General features: G+C 41.4%; 1 protein-coding gene across 1 annotated transcript in view; it reads right to left on the bottom strand.

The window, feature by feature from the left end:
* Nucleotides 1–16515, bottom strand: part of tbca (tubulin cofactor a) — a 51864-nt gene extending 35349 nt beyond the window's left edge. The window contains exon 1 of the mRNA XM_078397103.1: nt 16359–16515. Coding sequence (XP_078253229.1) covers nt 16359–16411 — 53 coding nt within the window. The 5' untranslated portion in view covers nt 16412–16515. The remainder of the gene's footprint in view (nt 1–16358) is intronic.
* Nucleotides 16516–17491: the final 976 nt, after the last annotated feature.

Genomic DNA, 17491 nt, shown 5'->3' with positions numbered 1-17491 from the left:
GAGAGTGGGCAGATGGAATATAGTGTAGCAAAGGTGGAGTTACGCATTTTGGCAGTAGGAATAAAGGCGTAGACTATTTTCTAAATGGGGAAAAAATCCAGAAATCGGAGATGCAAAGGGACTTGGGAGTGCTGGTGCAGGATTCCCATAATGTTAAGGTACATGTCGAATCGGTAGTAAATAAGGCAAGCGCAATGCTAGTATTTATTTCAAGAGGGCTAGAATACAAAAACAGGGATCTAATGCTGAGGCTCTATAAGATGTTGGTCAGGCTGCATTTGGAATATTGTGAGCAATTTTGGGCACCATATCTGAGGAAGGAGGTGCTGGCCCTGGAGAGGGTCCAGAGGAGGCTTACAAGAATGACCCCAGGAATGAGTGGATTAACATATGATGAGCGTTTGACAGCACTGGGAATGTACCTGCTGGAGTTTAAAAGAATGAGGAGGGACCTAATTGAAACCTACGGAATAGTGAAAGGCTTGGATAGAGTTGATTTGGAGAGGATGTTACCATTAGTGCGAGAGTCTAGGACTAGAGGTCATAGCCTCAGAATAAAAGGTTGTTCCTTTAGGAAGATGGGGAGCAATTTGTTTAGTCAGAAAGTGGTGAATCTGTGGAATTCTTTGCCACAGAAGATTGTGGAGGCCAAGTTAATTGCTATTTTTAAAGTAGAGATAGGTAGATTCTTGATTAGTACAGGTGTCAGGGGTTATGGGGAGAAGGCAGGAGAATGGGTTTAGGAGGGAGAGATAGATCAGCCATGATTGAATGACGGAATAGACGATGGGCCGAATAGCGTAATTTTGCTCCTATGACTTTTACTCCAGTTGTTGCCAATATGTCTTTTTTTACAAAAATTCAAAATAACAAATTCAAAACTCAGAAAGACTTTCATTTCAGAATGAAACCTCTCTCAACTTCAGGGCATCCAGAAGCATCTTGTATCCAATGAGAGTGTATCGTTGTTTGGAAGGGAAAAAGGTAGCCAATTTAGGCACAGCAATTTCCCATGAACAGCAAAGTGCTAATGAACTGGTAACCCGTTTATGAAAAGTGGTCGGGGTATATATTTGTGGAAACACCAAAGATGAATCCTGTGTTCTTTGAAATGGTACCTTGGCGTTCATCTACATTCTATCTGAGGGAACTGATGTGATCTCACCAGAAAACAGTAACCTATTCCTGTCATCCCTGATGTGTCAGATAGAAATCATTTTGTGTGTGTTTGTATTTCTGAATAGAGACCTGAATCTGCAAATTCCTCTCTCAGAAATAAGATTGCTATCAGCTGAGCTATGACAAATAAATGAATAACGCAAAATAATTTAATTATAGGGACAAAATGTTTACAAATATTACAACATTTAAGACGCATATTTTTAGTTGATGTAATTATGAAGTTGAAAAGCAAAATGGATGACAATGTAAAAACTAGAATAGGTTTGGAGTTCACAATGTTCTCTCATGGGTACTGTGAAGCTTGCACACATTAAATTGAAACACCACAGCACTAACTGACACAAAGATGGATTTATAGCATAAATTTTCCCAACCAGCTTACATGAATATGAATGTAAATCATAAGTATAAACTATTTCATTACAATTATGAATATTTAATGATAATACGTGACAAAATTGTGTAATCGCACAGGTCTTTTAATGCAGCAAGGTGTAACTACAAAATTAACTGTTAAACTAAAAATCAGTTGTGTACATCATGAACAGGGATCCAGATCTGACATTTCTGCCATATCAGCATGTGTTAATTCTGTTACAGAACATTGAGCGACACCGCACAAAAACAGGCCCTTCGGCCCAACATATCCGCACCGGCCATCAACCACCAATTTACGTTAATCTTTTATTAATCCTATTTTTCCATTTTCCCCATATTCTCATCAATTTCCCCCAGATTCTACCATTTCACCTGCACATTAAGGGCAATTTACAGTGGCCAATTAACCTGCCAATTAATAGGATTCATTCATGTTACTGAAACTAGTAAAGCAAGAAATTATTTTAATTTTTACATATTGATTATACATACTTATACCAAAGTTGACCATGTGTTAAAAAATAAAGCTGCTCTTTAAACCTATTAAGTAACTGTTAGAAATGGGGCATTTATTTTGGGTTAAGCTATTTCCATGACTCATCAACAATAGTAACTATCCAGTCAAAGGAATCAACCACCAATTGTCATTATGACTTGTTAGGTACATTGAACAAAGTGATCTTAAAAGTGTATTCTGTAACTGTATAAATGTGCACAAAAGGCTGTTAAACCAGATTTATGACATTTTTTCACTCATTCACAGCACGTGAACACCATCACCAAAACCCAGAATTTACTGCTCATTCCGAATTACCTATTCTTAAAGTCACAGTTCAGTTTCTGGTCAACGGTGCCTCCCAGAATGTTGACGACGGTAATGCCATTGGAAGCATGATAAGGTAATTACACTCTTGACAATTGTGTGGAATAATTATTGCCATTATCAATCCAAGTCTGAATGAAACACATGATTGGGCTGTGGACAATTCATTCATTAACTTTGCAACGATGCTCCCAAACTGAAAAGATAATAGTTGTTAAGTGCAAATAGTTCAGAAGCATAAATCTCCACGTGGACATTGTTGATACCCATACTTTGACTGCTCTTCAGGTTCTCAACCATTTTTAAGATAATCAGGTTTAACTTGAATTGGCTGAAGACTAATCCTGTGTTGATGCTGACTGCAGGAGGAAGTTGAGATGCAATCATCTACAACCAACTATATGCTAAGCACCATCATTATCAAGACAGATTATGGGCACAAAGTATCCTCAACATTTAGTTGTGCACCATGATTTACAACTGTTTACGGGCTTATGCTATTTATACTTTAGAGATACAGCACGGTAAAATGCCTTAGGCACACCGAGTCCACGCCAACCAGCCCCAATACACTAACACTATTCTTCACACTATGAACAATTAACAATTTTTTTTACCAAATCCAATTAACCGACAAACCTTTAGTCTTTAGAATGTGGGAGGAAACTAGAGCATCGGCAGAAAACCCACAGTCACAGGGAGAACATACAAACTCCATACAGACATCCTTAGTCAGGATCGTACCTGGGTCTCTGGCACTGTAAGGCAGCAACTCTTTTGCTACGCCATTGTGCTGCCCCCTGCTATAGAAGTTTAAACGGTACAGTGGTTATTTTTGTCAGAATGCATATCCAAAAGACTTCTGGGGTTTGCCAATCATGAATTCCTATGCTGTAGCTTCAGAAAATTGAATCACATTTTATACATGCTTCTAATATAGAGCTTTTGGGATGGTCTTCTACACTTAGAATCAGGGTAGGTCCCATGGCTTGTCGATAATTGAAGAGCGAGCAATATCCAAGGGTATAAAGTTTCAAACTGCAGTGGAACATCTACAGCTATCACCTCAGTTTTAATTTGTTGGATTTGTTTCGATTCCATTCCATCTAGAGCAGTTGTAATGTTACATCACACAACAGAGCGTGTCCTCAGTGTGAAGACTCATCTGTGGAAGAGCCTTCCAATGCACCTCAAGCAACAGACATTTGCAACAGTGCATCATTGAAATATATGATGGAAACCATTTCATCTTACAAACCAGTCCAATAGATTTGCTGATATCAATTGTGTTACATATGCAGCAATATAATTTAATGAAATGTCAGATTAAATTTGCAAACATCAGCAACTGGAAATTCAATTGCATAACACTGTTTTTTCAGCATGATGCAATTGAAATTCGATTCTTTTTCCTGAGTGAAAAGGGCCTGTTTCCGCACTGTATCTCTAACCTAAACCAAACTAGAGATGGTTGAAAGCTTCAAGTTCCTAGGAGTAAATATTTCACACAACTGGTCCTGGACCAGCCATATTGATGCAATGGCCAAGAAAGCACACCAACACCTCTACTTCCTTAGGCTTAGGAAGTTCAACATGTCCCCAACAACTCTCACCAACGTCTACAGATGCACCATAGAAACCTTTTTACCGGGATGCATCAGAACATGGTTTGGGAACAGCTCCATCCAAGACCACAGACCATCACGTATACTAACCTCACTTCCATTGGCCATCTACACTACACGCTGCCTCGACAAGGTCACCAGCATAATCAAGGATGAGTCTCACACCGGACACTCCCTCTTTGCCCCTCTCCCATCAGGCAAGAGGTACAGAAGTGTGAAAAATGCATACCTACAGACTCAGGGACAGTTTCTTCCTAGTTTTTAAGCAGGCAACTGAACCATCCTATCACCAACTGGAGAGCAGTCCTGACCTACCATGTACCTCATTGGAGACTCTCAGACTATCTTTAATCAGACGTTATCATGCATTAAACATTATTCCCTATGTTTTGTATCTGTAAACTGTGGATGGCTTGATTGTCATCATGTAGTCTTTCCACTGACTAGATAGTCAGCAACAAAAAAAACCTTTAACTGGATCGCGTTACACCCGACAACAAACTAAATGACACTAGGCTAGCCATGAAATGAAACAGAAAACGTTGTAAACTTAGCAGATCTGACAACATCTGTGGAAAGAGAAACAGTGTCGATGTTATAAGTCCAAGATCTTTCATTTACTGTTGAATTCACTGTCAATTCTCTTCCAGGGATGCATGATGAAAGATCTTGGAGCTGAAACATCAACTCTGTTTCCCTTTCCTCAGATACTGCCTGACTTGCTTTTTCCAATATTTTCTGTTTTATTTCAGATTTCTGCAGTTCTTTGATTTTGATTTCCAGACTCATCATTCCTTGTTAAATCAACCCAATCAGGATTCCCACTCTTTCACACCACTTCAGCAACATATATCAAAATCAGAATTGATAACCTCTATAACCGTGATGTACTATCCGAGATTCTTTGTTGGCTCTCTATACCCTTCAGCAGTCAACATCATTCTATAGCACTCCTCCTTTGTCGCCCAGCTGAATGAGATGGACTCTTTTATTTGATTCTACTTTTAATTCTTCAGAATCATCGAGACATACAGTACAAAACAAGCCCCTCAGCTGGATTCATCCATGCCAAGCAAGATGCCTATCCATACTAACCCCACTTTCCTGCATTATTTTTCACATCCCTCTACTCCTTTTCCATCCATGTACCATCCCAAATGCTTTTCAAAAATTGAACCTGCCTCTCCACTTCCTCTGACGGCTTGTTTCATATACCCTTACACTTTGAAGGACTGAGAGTCACCCCTCAGTCTACATTACTCCAGTCAGAGGAATTCCAGCCAATCCAATCGCTCCTTGCAACGAAAGGCTGTCATTCCAGGTAACATCATGGTGAATTTCTTCTGCACTGTTTCTAGCACTACCACATCCTGTCTATAACATGATGACCAGAACTGCATGTGTGGAGTGTGGCATGTGTGGACTGTGGAGTGCAGTCTGAAGAGGGGTCTCGACCCGAAACGTCACCCATTCCTTCTCTCCCGAGATGCTGCCTGACCTGCTGAGTTACTCCAGCATTTTGTGAATAGTGGCCTGATTAGTGTCCTGTAAGGATGCAACATAATGTCCCAATTCTTATTCTGACTACCCCTGCCTATGAGGGAAGCAAGCTATGAACCTTCTTCACTATCCTATCCAACTGTCAACATTTCCAGGGTGCTATGAATGTACACCCTCTGCACATCAAAGCTTCTAAGATCCCTGTCTGTTTTTGTCTGGCCCTTACCATATGGGCATTGAGTGTAGGAGTTGGGACCTTATGTAAACTGGAGAGGGTGCAGAAAAGATTCACAAAGTTGCAACCAGGATGCAGAGTTTGAGTTATACGGAGAGGCTGGACAGGTTTGATCTGTTTTCCCTGGAGCTTGGGAGGCTGAGAGATGATCTCAGAGTACATAAAAGAATGAGGAGCATAGATAAGATGGATGATCAGTTTTTTTCCCCCAGGGCAGGGGAATTTAAAATTAGCGGACACAGACGTAAGATAAGAGGGGAAAGATTTAAAAGGAACCTTACATAGAACATGGTGGGTACATGGAACAAGCTGCCAGAGGAAGCTTTTGAGGGTGATATAATTACAATGTTAAAAAGATATTTGAATAGGTACTTGGATAGAAAAGGCTCAGAGGTAAATGGGCCAAACGCAGGGAGATAGACATCTTGATCACCACGGACGTGTTGGGTTGAAGGGCCTGTTTCCGTGCTATATAACTCTATGACTCAAATGCATTACCTCCATGCCTGGATTAAATTCCATCTGCCATCACTCTGCTCAACTTTCCAGCTGATCTATAAAATGTAATCATAGCATTTCCAGTAATAGCTCCGCTTACTGCATTGCACCATTAATTCTGATTTCCAACAAAAATGTTATACTGCAGGAATAACTCAGGTATATGATGTCCTTTGCTGACATTATTTGCAAGTCTGAGATCAGTTTCCACACACAAGCCAACCAATACTCGTCTTTACCTTCTAACACAAGAAATTTTACGACAAATGTGACTGTAACAGCAAGAATATGACAGAGGTTAGGTATTCTGCATGATTTACTACAGCTCTTGACTGTCAAAGACAAGAACTACCTGCTTGGAATGAATGCAATTCAGGCAATATTCAAGAAGTTCAATGGCATACCAGTGATGGAGAGTGTCAAAAGTCTACTTAATCACATTAAAAGATTTAATAGATGTACAAAGCTATGACAAATAACTTATCAAGGTGTTTGAGAGAAGAACGGCAAAAGTGAATGCCACCAGCAACACTGGCTCCAACATTTAAAATGCTAAATTTAACATGTAATTTAATATTTTCCACTATCTTTTAAATGATCCCCACTGCAGCATTCAAGCGTTAATTCTCAAAACAATTTCAAAAACTTTACATGCAAGCAAATGAGAATTTTTCAGAGTCCCAAATTCAAATTATAAAAGTTTGCTTCTTTTAACCTATGCTTATCAGCAGCAAGGTGAAATGCATTACTTATTCTTTCTGCAGGCATATGCATTTAACTAAATTTATGTACAACTCTTTTTTTTTTAATTGCTTAATTGTGGCAGCCTTGTAGTGATGGTTGGAGTGAAAATCATTATATTACCGATTAAATGCCATTTTAAAACTCCCTCAGTAACATGAAATTAAAGTGACGAGTGGAAAGGATTGGTTTGTGTGGGGGGGGGGGGGGGGGAGGAAGGGAGAAAATCAGTCTCAGTCTACCCCACGACAGAGGGAGGAGTTGTACATTTTGATAGCCACTGGGAAGAAGGATTTCCTGTGGCATTCTATCCTGCATCTCGGTGGAACCAGTCTGTTGCTGAAGATACTCCTCAGGTTGACCAGTGTCATGGAGGGGGTGAGCTGTATTTTCAAGGATGCTCCGCAGTTTGAGGAACATCCTCCCCTCCAAGACCACCTCCCATGAATCCAACTTCGCCCCCAGGACGGAGCCAGCCTTCCTGATGAGTTTGTTGATCCTATTGGCGTGCGCAGCCTTCGCCCTGCTGTCCCATCACACGGCAGCAAAGATGGCACTGGCTACCACCGATTGGCAGAACATCTGCAGCATCTCACTGCAGACGTTGAAGGAGCAGAGCCTTCTCAAAAAGTACAGCCGCTCTGTCCCTTCTTGTACAGGGCCTCAGCATTCCTAGACAAGTCCAGTTTAATGTACAGGTACACTCCAAAGTATTTGTACTCTCTAGCAACATACCAATAATGGCAGCCCATCAATGGAAAATAGCCTGAAAATATAATTCAATATTAAACATTTTCCAAGCTCAATGAATAGAGATTAAAAAAAGACTGAGAAACGGCTATTTAACCCTGTCTCGTTGACTCATTCTGTGGTACACAATACTCCTGACGTACACAATAGATGACTTACGAAAAAAAGGAACTTACCTACTAAACAATTCTGTGCTCAGTCCCTAGTGCAAGCAAGTCCATTTGTAATTTCCAAAACACTGTACAATCACTCAAGTTTACATCGGAACTAAGACAGCAATGGTGTTTACCCAGAAGTTACGCCAGAAAGTGCCCCAATGGTAATTTAATGAGTTGAACTACAATCATCTTTTAAACCAGATTTTCTCTTAATGAAACCCATGAAATTGCAGAGATTTGAACCCAGCCTACGTCTCAGAATCCAGCCTCTTCCTTCCCAGTCCTCTCCCCAATGACTCCATCTACTCTTCGAGCTGACACGTCAAGAAAACATTACGAAGGAAGCTCGCACAATGATCATTCTCTCTCAAGTCAAGTCAAGTCAAGTTTATTTGTCACATTCACATACACGATGTGCAGTGAAATGAAAGTGGCAATGCCTGCGGATTGTGCAAAAAAAGAATTACAGTTACAGCATATAAATTAAAGTTAATATAGAGAAGACAAAATTCAGAAGGTAAAGAGCCTTGAAAATGTACACCACCAGATACAAGAACAGCTTCTTCCCCACTCAAACTCCTGAACCTCGCAAATGTTATGGATAATTAATTTAATTCTAATTTTAATTTTAATTTTTAATTTTATTTGTCATATGTAGGTTGGCACAGGGTCAACGGTACAATGAAATGTATTTGACAAGACAGCGGGTCACCTCAGCAGTAATATTCCAAGGATAAATAAGATAAAAAACAATATTAAAATAATCAACATATATGATGTGAAATGTGTTTATGAGTTCAGAAGCCTGATGGCCTGATGGTAGAAACTGTTCTTAAGTCTGCTGGTACGGGCAGCCATACTCCTGTATCGTCTGCCTGACAGTAACAAGGAAAATAGCCTGCATGCTGGATGGCTGTGGTCCTTGATGATGCTGCGTGCCTTCCGCAGGCACCGCCGGTAGAAAATGTCCTGAATGGCCGGGAGACAGTTGCCAGTGATGTGCTGTGCCGTCTTCACCACTCTCTGTAGTGATTTGTGGCTGTGGGCAGAACAGTTCCCGTACCAGACTGTAATGCAGCCCATCAGCAGGCTCTCGATGGTGCATCTGTAGAAGTTTGTGAGGATGCTGGCTTTCATGCCAAACTTCCTCAGTCTTCTCAGGAAAAAGAGCCGCTGGCAGGCCTTCTTTGTTATTGTGTCCGTGTGCAGTGTCCAGGAAAGGTCCTCAGTGATGTGCACACCGAGGAACTTAAAGCTGCTGACCCTTTCAACCTCAGCATCACCGATGTGGATGGGGAGGTGTCCACTCCCCCGCTGCCTCCTGTAGTCCACGATCATCTCTTTAGTTTTGCTGACATTGAGAGGTTATTTTCCTGGCACCAGCTGTTTAGTGCCTTTACCTCCTCTCTGTAGGCCGTCTCATTGTTGTCTGTGATGAGGCCCAAGATGGTCATGTCGTCAGCAAACTTTAGGATGCTGTTTGAGCTGTACTTAGCAGTACAGTCGTGCGTGAACAGGGAGTACAGGAAAGGACTGAGCACACAGCCCTGTGGTGTGCCTGTGTTGAGGATCAGTGAGGAAGAGGTGTGGCTGTCAATTCTCACCACCTGGGGCCTGCCCGTCAGGAAATCGAATATCCATCCGCAGATGGAGGTCTCCAGTCCAAGATCAAGGAGCTTGGGGATGAGTTTTGAGGGAATAATAGTGTTGAATGCCGAGCTGTAGTCAATAAAGAGCATTCTCACATGTGTATTTCCTTTGTCCAGATGGGTGAGCGCAGTATGTATTGCCATGGCGATGGCATCGTCCCTGGCCGTTTGGTCTATATGCAAACTGAAGAGGGTCCAAGGTGTCAGGGAGAGAGGAGCCGATGTGAGTTTTGACTAGTCGCTCGAAGCACTTCATGATGACTGATGTCAGTGCGACAGGACGGTAGTCATTTAAACAGGAGGTTACTGGTTTCTTTGGAAAGGAACGATGATGGATGCTTTGAAGGATAAAGACATGCACTGCCAATCAACCCTGTTGTGGCCCTTCCCATTTTTTAATCTCCACTTTCTCTATAGCTGTAGCACTCTGTCTTTTATTTTATTTTGCACTTTCTGATGTACTCATGTACGACGTGATTTGCCTGGATAACATGTCAAACATTTTTCTACTGTACCTTTGTACACATGACAATACCAATTTTAAAGAAAGCATCTTAAAGGAAGTAAAAGGGGAATTCCAGAGTCTGGGACCTTGGCAGCTAAAGCACATCAGCCTACAATAGCATGGTTAACTTCAATGACAAAAGTAGAACAGCACATGTTTCCAGAATGTTATAGTGCTGGATAAGACTGAAATGGTGTACCAGAGAGATTTGAATGAATGAGTTTATTGGCCAAGTATGTGCATATACAAGGAATGTGCCTTGGTGCTTCGCTCACAAATGACAACACAAACATACAGTTAACAATTAAGAATAAAGCATAAACACATCAAAACAATAAGGATACAACATTACGGTCTAAACACGTGGGTGAAAATAAACCAGGGCCAAAAAGAGATTACAGACTTTGGTTATTGAGTAGAACTACCACTCGTGGGAAAAAAAAGCTGTTTTTGTGTCTGGCTGTGCCTACTTTAACAGTCCAGAGTCGAAAATGAAGGTCAGCAAGCATAAACCGATGAATAAATATTATGACATGACACGAGTGGAGTTTTAAACAATGTAAGCATTCTCAATAATGGATTGGGAGTTGTCGTCTGCAACTTATCTCAAAGTCAAACGTGCTACTAAGTTAGCACATTTTAGTTCGGTTTTAATCCATTCAAATGGAGTCAGTGAAGAGAAAATTATGTTCGTGATAAGAATCAAAGTCAATGATTTTGGTCTTTCCATTTTTAATTTGGACAGCATTAGAAAGCAACATTGAAAGATAACGGTAAAGTCAAAAGCAGGAGCAACATTTTAATCTACCCACATACAGAAAAGGATTTTTTGCTTTCAGATTATGTTGCAAGGAACAGCATGTATATTAGAAGCAGTAGCAGGCCACCATCATAATTTCAGGGACCTATCAGTTAAGGTTTTGGAGCAAGAAGAGAAACCATGGATAAAACTAGAAAGTTGAACTAGTCAAGTGCAGTTCAATCCAGCTCGACAACAATGGATGGCAAAAGTGTGGCCAACCATTTAAGGTTATAGACCCACTGAGAAGGAAACAGTGGAAGTGACACCTTTGGAAGTGACAGTTATTGTCAACTGACTGTATTGGGCTAATGCTACTGACAAGCATGTTTAGTAGAGCTCCATAACTTTAGCGTGTTTGAAATTGAAGATAGAAGAGTATGAGATAAGCCAAGCCATAATGTTGCAAATTGATATGCAGATCTATACAACACCTCATGGTTGTGGATAGTTATGATTTGCTGCAGCAGTCTAATCTTTTCTATTGATTGCATCACACGACACAATGTTAATGTCCTTTGCAAAGAGGCAAAATGTAATCCCCTAAAAGACTGAAGGAAATAAGCCTATTTCTTGCAATAATGGTACAAATAGCAAAAGGTTCTGTATTATAAATCAATACATTCTCCCCACTAGTGGTATTGCAAGGTTCTTTCATAGTCTAGGCTCAGATGTGTAATTATAGTATGCCAACAACATTTAAATATGAGTGTTAAAAGAATGTTGTAGATAAACTAAAAGGATTGCACTGTGAATTGTTTTAGGCTTATTCTAATCTATTGGTGTCAGTTTGGTTTAATCAACACTAAACTATCAGCCTAAATTAGCACCAGGCTGACAGATTCTTAGCCTTGTGTGTACAATATAGATTCCCAAATCTTTCCAGATCAATTAAAACTGATCCCAACTATACACAACCAGGACACAACCTGTGGCCTTTCAAACAACTTAAAAAATGAGCTTAAAGTCACCTCGCAACTATTAAAGATTTAAAATTTGTTTCTACTTCTCTTAACTCATTGAATATGTTATCATGCCGTCTCTCTATCCACTTGCTAATCAAAACTCATTTTAAAAAAAGGAGGAACAAGAGAAAAAAAAAGAAATATCGGCATAGATATGAAATGTGAACATAAAACCAGCCTTCAAAAATATTAACAGTCTTAAACCTATGGCGAAAAAGGAAAATGGCACATATCAAACAATATTAAGAAACAATTTCTTGCATAATTTCCCTTTATTCCGTGGAATTTCAAGATTGTGTGCATTGCTGAAACCCTTAACCATGCTCATGTAACATCAAGATTTGATTATCCTGGCTAGGGTGCCATAACATGAACACCCAAAGCTCTGCTACCATTTATCTCAGACTTGCACCAAATAGCCTTTACAGGTGACTTATTGATTGTAAAATCTTCCCCTTGTTACCATTTCCACCCCCACCATCCTGACCACCTTCTCCTATTCTGTTACCCTCTTCCAACACTGGCATTTGGCCTACATTGATTCTAATAGTTCCACCACTAACACCCGGTCCATCACCTGTCAAAAAGCAAAATATAGATGCTGGAAACACCTAGCAGGTCAGACAGTATCTCATAAAGAAACCGAGTTAACGTTTCAGGTTAACAACCGATTCGGATGAAAGGTCACCAACCCAAAATCAGAACTACATTTCTCTCTCCACATGTGCTGCATATTTCCAGGATTTTCTGTCTTCACTCCTTTAACTGTCTGGTCTCAATGCTCTACTGTCCTCTCTCTCCAAGCCTTGCCCTGCTTTCCCCCCTTTTATTATAGTTGAAATCAACATCTGGTATATCATCTCCCTCTGTGACTACATATCCAATTTTTGTTGGATATTATTTCCAAGAAGTTCCTTGACACATTTTGTTTGTTAACAATTCTATACAACACAAGATGTTGTGGCTTTCTATTGATGATTCAATGTTTATTTCTGTTACCCTAAATTAATTAAGCTGGGAACTAAGTTTATTAAATTTATAAAATGTCATAATCTTCTCAATCTCCCTTCACTAGCCCAGATCGTCCAAGATATTCTTAGCCCAACAAAATGTCTCTGGGAAAGTGTTAATATGCCGGGATCGAAGGGCCTGTTTCCGCGCTGTATCTCGAAACTAAAACTAAACTAATTTCCACTATACTTCACTGGTTAGTTTACCTTTCCAGAGCAACACAAAAATAACACATTGTATTAATCCATTAATATTTAAAATCATTGCATATCACTATTTTACAGCTATAACACAAACGATTATTATTATCATGTATACCGAGATACAGAAGAAAACTTTGTTTTGCATACTATCCTGGGAAATCATATCATACATACTCATCAGGTAGTGCAAAAGAGAAAACACTGCAGGAAATAGTGTTACAGCTACAATCAATGCAGATTTTTAAAAATGCTCAAGGGCCACAACAAGGTAGATTGGAAGATTGAGAATTCATCGGTAACAATATGAGCAGCCCATTCAAAACTGATAACTGGGGAAGAAGTTGTTCTTGCATCTGGTGATATATGTTTTCAAGCTTTTTGATCTTCTTCCCAACAGGTGAAGTGGGATTGACCGTGGTATTAATGGCCCTTGATTATGTGGTCTTCTTTCCCAAGACATTGTGAAGTATAGATGGAGCCTTATGAGGGAGGCTGTTTTTTGTGATGGACTGGACTGCAATCACAACTCTGCAATTTTTTGCAGTCTGAGGCAGAGCAATTGCCATGTCAAGCTGCCCATACATTCAATGTGGTTGGATCAGAACAACTTGAGAGTCAGAGTCACAGAGTCATACAGCATGGAAACAGGCCTTTGGCCCAACTGGTCCAAAGTAACAAACTTGTGAACATAAAAGAACTACACATAGAACAGTCTTCCAGAAAGCTAATAGTTCAAGCTAGTAGTATTATCACTACAGAGCCAGAAATTTGCAGGTTCAAGTCCCACTTACGAGACTTGAGTGGAAAAGACTGGGCTGAAACATCAATGAAGAAGCGAGCTACTTTGATAGACCATAGGATGAGACGTTAAACTGAGGCTTCATGCATTGACTTGTGTGAGAAACCAAGGACACCGTTTTTAAGAATTAAGCCAGCGTTTTACACACACACGTACACATCACTAAAACAAATGATCTGTTCACTTATAATGTTACATTCGTGGAAGTATTGCACATGAATAAAAGCTTTAAAATGCAATCAGAATTAAGAAAATACTTGAAGTGTTGAAATAATAAAGCAAGTTTAATATAAAGCCCAAGCCTTCAATCCGAAACGTTGGCAACCCCATTTGCCCCACAGATGCTGCTCGACCCGCTGAGTTACTCCAGCCAATTGTTTGTTGCTCTTTTCTATTTGGGTTTTAAATTTTGAATCTATTAACATCCTGAAAGCCTGCCATGCATAATTTGAGACAATATTTAGTTATTGAAAGGTGGAATTGTTGTTGAGCTCTGTACTAGAGTGAGCAGTCAATACCCAACTTGTTGGTTGGTTCCACTTTAATTGCTATCAATTGGCTCATTTTGGGTTTTTATCCTCTCAACACATTTGCCTTTGTCATACCAGATAGAGTCATACCATGTAGAAAAAGGCCCATTGGTCCAATTTATTAATGCCAGCCAACATGCCCAATCTACACTCGTTCCACCTGCCCGCGTTTGGCTCAAATCCCACAATAGACAATAGGTGCAGGAGTAGGCTATTTGGCCCTTCGTGCCAGCACCACCATTCAATGTGATCTGGTGAGGTTTTGGGTCGAGACCCTTCTTCAGACATTTATTTTTCTCCTATTCCTTTTCTCCAAAGATGCTGCATGACCCGTTGAGTAACTCCAACTTTTTGTGCCTATCTGCAGTTTCTTCCTACACATTTAGAGTATTGTGTTCAGTTTTGGTCCCCATTGTTATAGGAAAGATGTTGCCAACGTGGAAAGGACGGAGAGAATATTTATGAGGATGTTGTCAGGACTGAGATGAATCGAGAACCAGAGACGTAGGTTTATGATGAGGGGGAAAAGGTTTAATGGGAACCTGACGGGTAACCATTTCACACAAAAGGTGGGGGATGTTTGGAACAACTTGCCGTGGAGAAAGATGCAGATACTTTTGCGGCATTTAGACAGACGCATGGATAGGATAGGTTTTGGTAGTTGTACAGGGCCCTAGTGAGACCGCACCTGGAGTACTGTGTGCAGTTTTGGTCTCCAAATTTGAGGAAGGATATTCTTGCTATTGAGGGCATGCAGCGTAGGTTTACTAGGTTAATTCCCAGAATGGCGGGACTGTCGTATATTGAAAGACTGGAGCGGCCAGGCTTGTATACACATGAATTCAGAAGGATGAGAGGGGATCTTATCGAAACATATAAGATTATTAAGGGGTTGGACACGTTAGAGGCAGGAAACATGGTCCCAATGTTGGGGGAGTCCAGAGCCAGGGGCCACAGTTTAAGAATAAGGGGTAGGCCATTTAGAACAGAGATGAGGAAAAGCATTTTCAGTCAGAGAGCTGTAAATCTGTTGAATTCACTGCCTCAGAAGGCAGTGGAGGCCAATTCTCTGAATGCATTCAAGAGAGAGCTAGATGGAACTCTTAAGGATAGAGGAGTCAGGGGGTATGGGGAGAAGGCAGGAACGGGGTACTGATTTGAGAATGATCAGCCATAATCATTTTCACACAGAGTGGTGAATCTGTGAAATTCTCTGCCACAGAAGGTAGTTGAGGCCAGTTCATTGGCTATATTTAAGAGGGATTTAGATGTGGCTCTTGTGGCTAAAGGGATCAGGGGGTATGGAGAGAAGGCAGGAACGGGGTAGTGATTGAGAATGATCAGCCATGATCACATTGAATGGTGGTGCTGGCTCGAAGGGCCGAATGGCCTCCTCCTGCACCTATTGTCTGTCTATTGTCTATTGTCTATTGTCTGTCTATTGTCTATTGTCTGTCTATTGTCTATTGTCTGTCTATTGTCTGTCTATTGTCTATTGTCTGTCTATTGCCTATTCCTTTTCTCTCGAGATGCTGCCTGTCCCGCTGAGCAACGTTGTGTCTACAATACCCTATTAATGTTTAGTAGGAGTGGGAACAGACTCCAGGCAGAAAGAGAAGAGAAACCCAGACATTGTTGGTGCAGTGTGTCTGCACCAAGCGTCAAACGAGTGTTTTATTGTCGTCCTTCAATGCGTTCACAATGATTTGGTTTACATTTGAATTCATTCTCGTTAAAGTAAGTTGGTAAACCAGCTCATCAGGTCAGGCCTGTGTGTCCCCCCTCCCCCTCCCCCTCCCATATTTCTGTCATGAACAACCCGGTGGATTCCGCAGAGAGCAGAGGCGGGGGGGGGGCGGTGAATCAGCACTCGAGTCTGAGTCAGACCTCAGCAGGCCCGAGCCTGGAGTAGGAGTAGTAGCGGCGGCGGGGGCGGCAACATAGAGAGTCCCCGACCGGCAAACAACCCACCCACTACCTCCCCCCTCCCTCTCTTTCCCCGCTTACCGCTTCACCACGCCGGTCTTGATCTTGATCTGCCGAGTCCTGGGATCGGCCATGCTTGTGGTTCGGTGAACAAGAGAAGGAAAGCGTGAGCAGGAAACCCGGCTACGACCTGCGCTCAAACGTCGCCACCTCCCCTAGCAACGCCGGGAGACGGGCTGGCGCATGCGCCATGCGCCCCTGCACGGCACCAGTGGCAACCACACACACACTCACCAGTGTAGCATTGGTTATCTCAGGCTGGATAATACAGTTACCTCACCAGTGTAGCATTGCTCACCCTATACTACAGGCAGCTGTGCACCCCACCACAATGTGCTTTAAGTCATCTGAGTGTGTGAGTGTACGCAAAAACAATGGGTTAACTCGTTAAAAGAGTGGCCTTGGTTATCTCAGGCTAGATAATACAGTTATCTCACTAGTGTAGCATTGCTCACCCTATACCACAATGTGCTTTAAGTCATCTCAGTGTGTGTGAGTGTACGCAAAAACAATCGGTTAACTCTTTAAAAGAGTGGCCTTGGTTTCTCAGGCTAGATAATACAGTTACCTCACCAGTGTAGCATTGCTCACCTTATACTACGGGCAGCTGTACAGTGTGCACCCCACCACAATGTGCTTTAAGTCATCCGTGTGTGTGAGTGTACGCAAAAACAATGGGTTAACTTTTTAAAAGAGTGGCCTTGGTTATCTCAGGCTAGATAATACGCACAACCGCAGTATAATGTAAGAAAATAACTGCAGATGCTGGTACAAATCGAAGGTATTTATTCACAAAATGCTGGAGTAACTCAGCAGGTCAGGCAGCATCTCAGGAGAGAAGGAATGGGTGACGTTTCGGGTCGAGACCCTTCTTCAGACTGGTGAAAAACTGATCCAAACCTCAGTTTAATGCCTCATTCGTAAAGTCTAACAATGTAGCTCTCTTCAAAAAGCCTTTGACAAGGTCCCACACAAGAGATTTGTGGGCAAAATTAGAGCACACGGTAATGGGGGGGCTATGGAATTGACGGATAGAGAACTGGTTGGCAGACAGAAAGCAAAGAGTAGGAATTAACTGGTCCTTTTCTGAATGGCAGGCAGTGACTAGTGGGGTGTAGCAAGGCGTGGTGCTGGGACCCCAGTTGTTTACAATA

Source organism: Rhinoraja longicauda, chromosome 3, assembly GCF_053455715.1.
Source record: "Rhinoraja longicauda isolate Sanriku21f chromosome 3, sRhiLon1.1, whole genome shotgun sequence".
In the NCBI taxonomy this organism is placed as follows: Eukaryota; Metazoa; Chordata; class Chondrichthyes; order Rajiformes; family Arhynchobatidae; genus Rhinoraja; species Rhinoraja longicauda.
The sequence above is the reverse complement of the archived record's forward strand: the minus strand, read 5'-3'. Positions and strand labels throughout refer to the sequence as shown.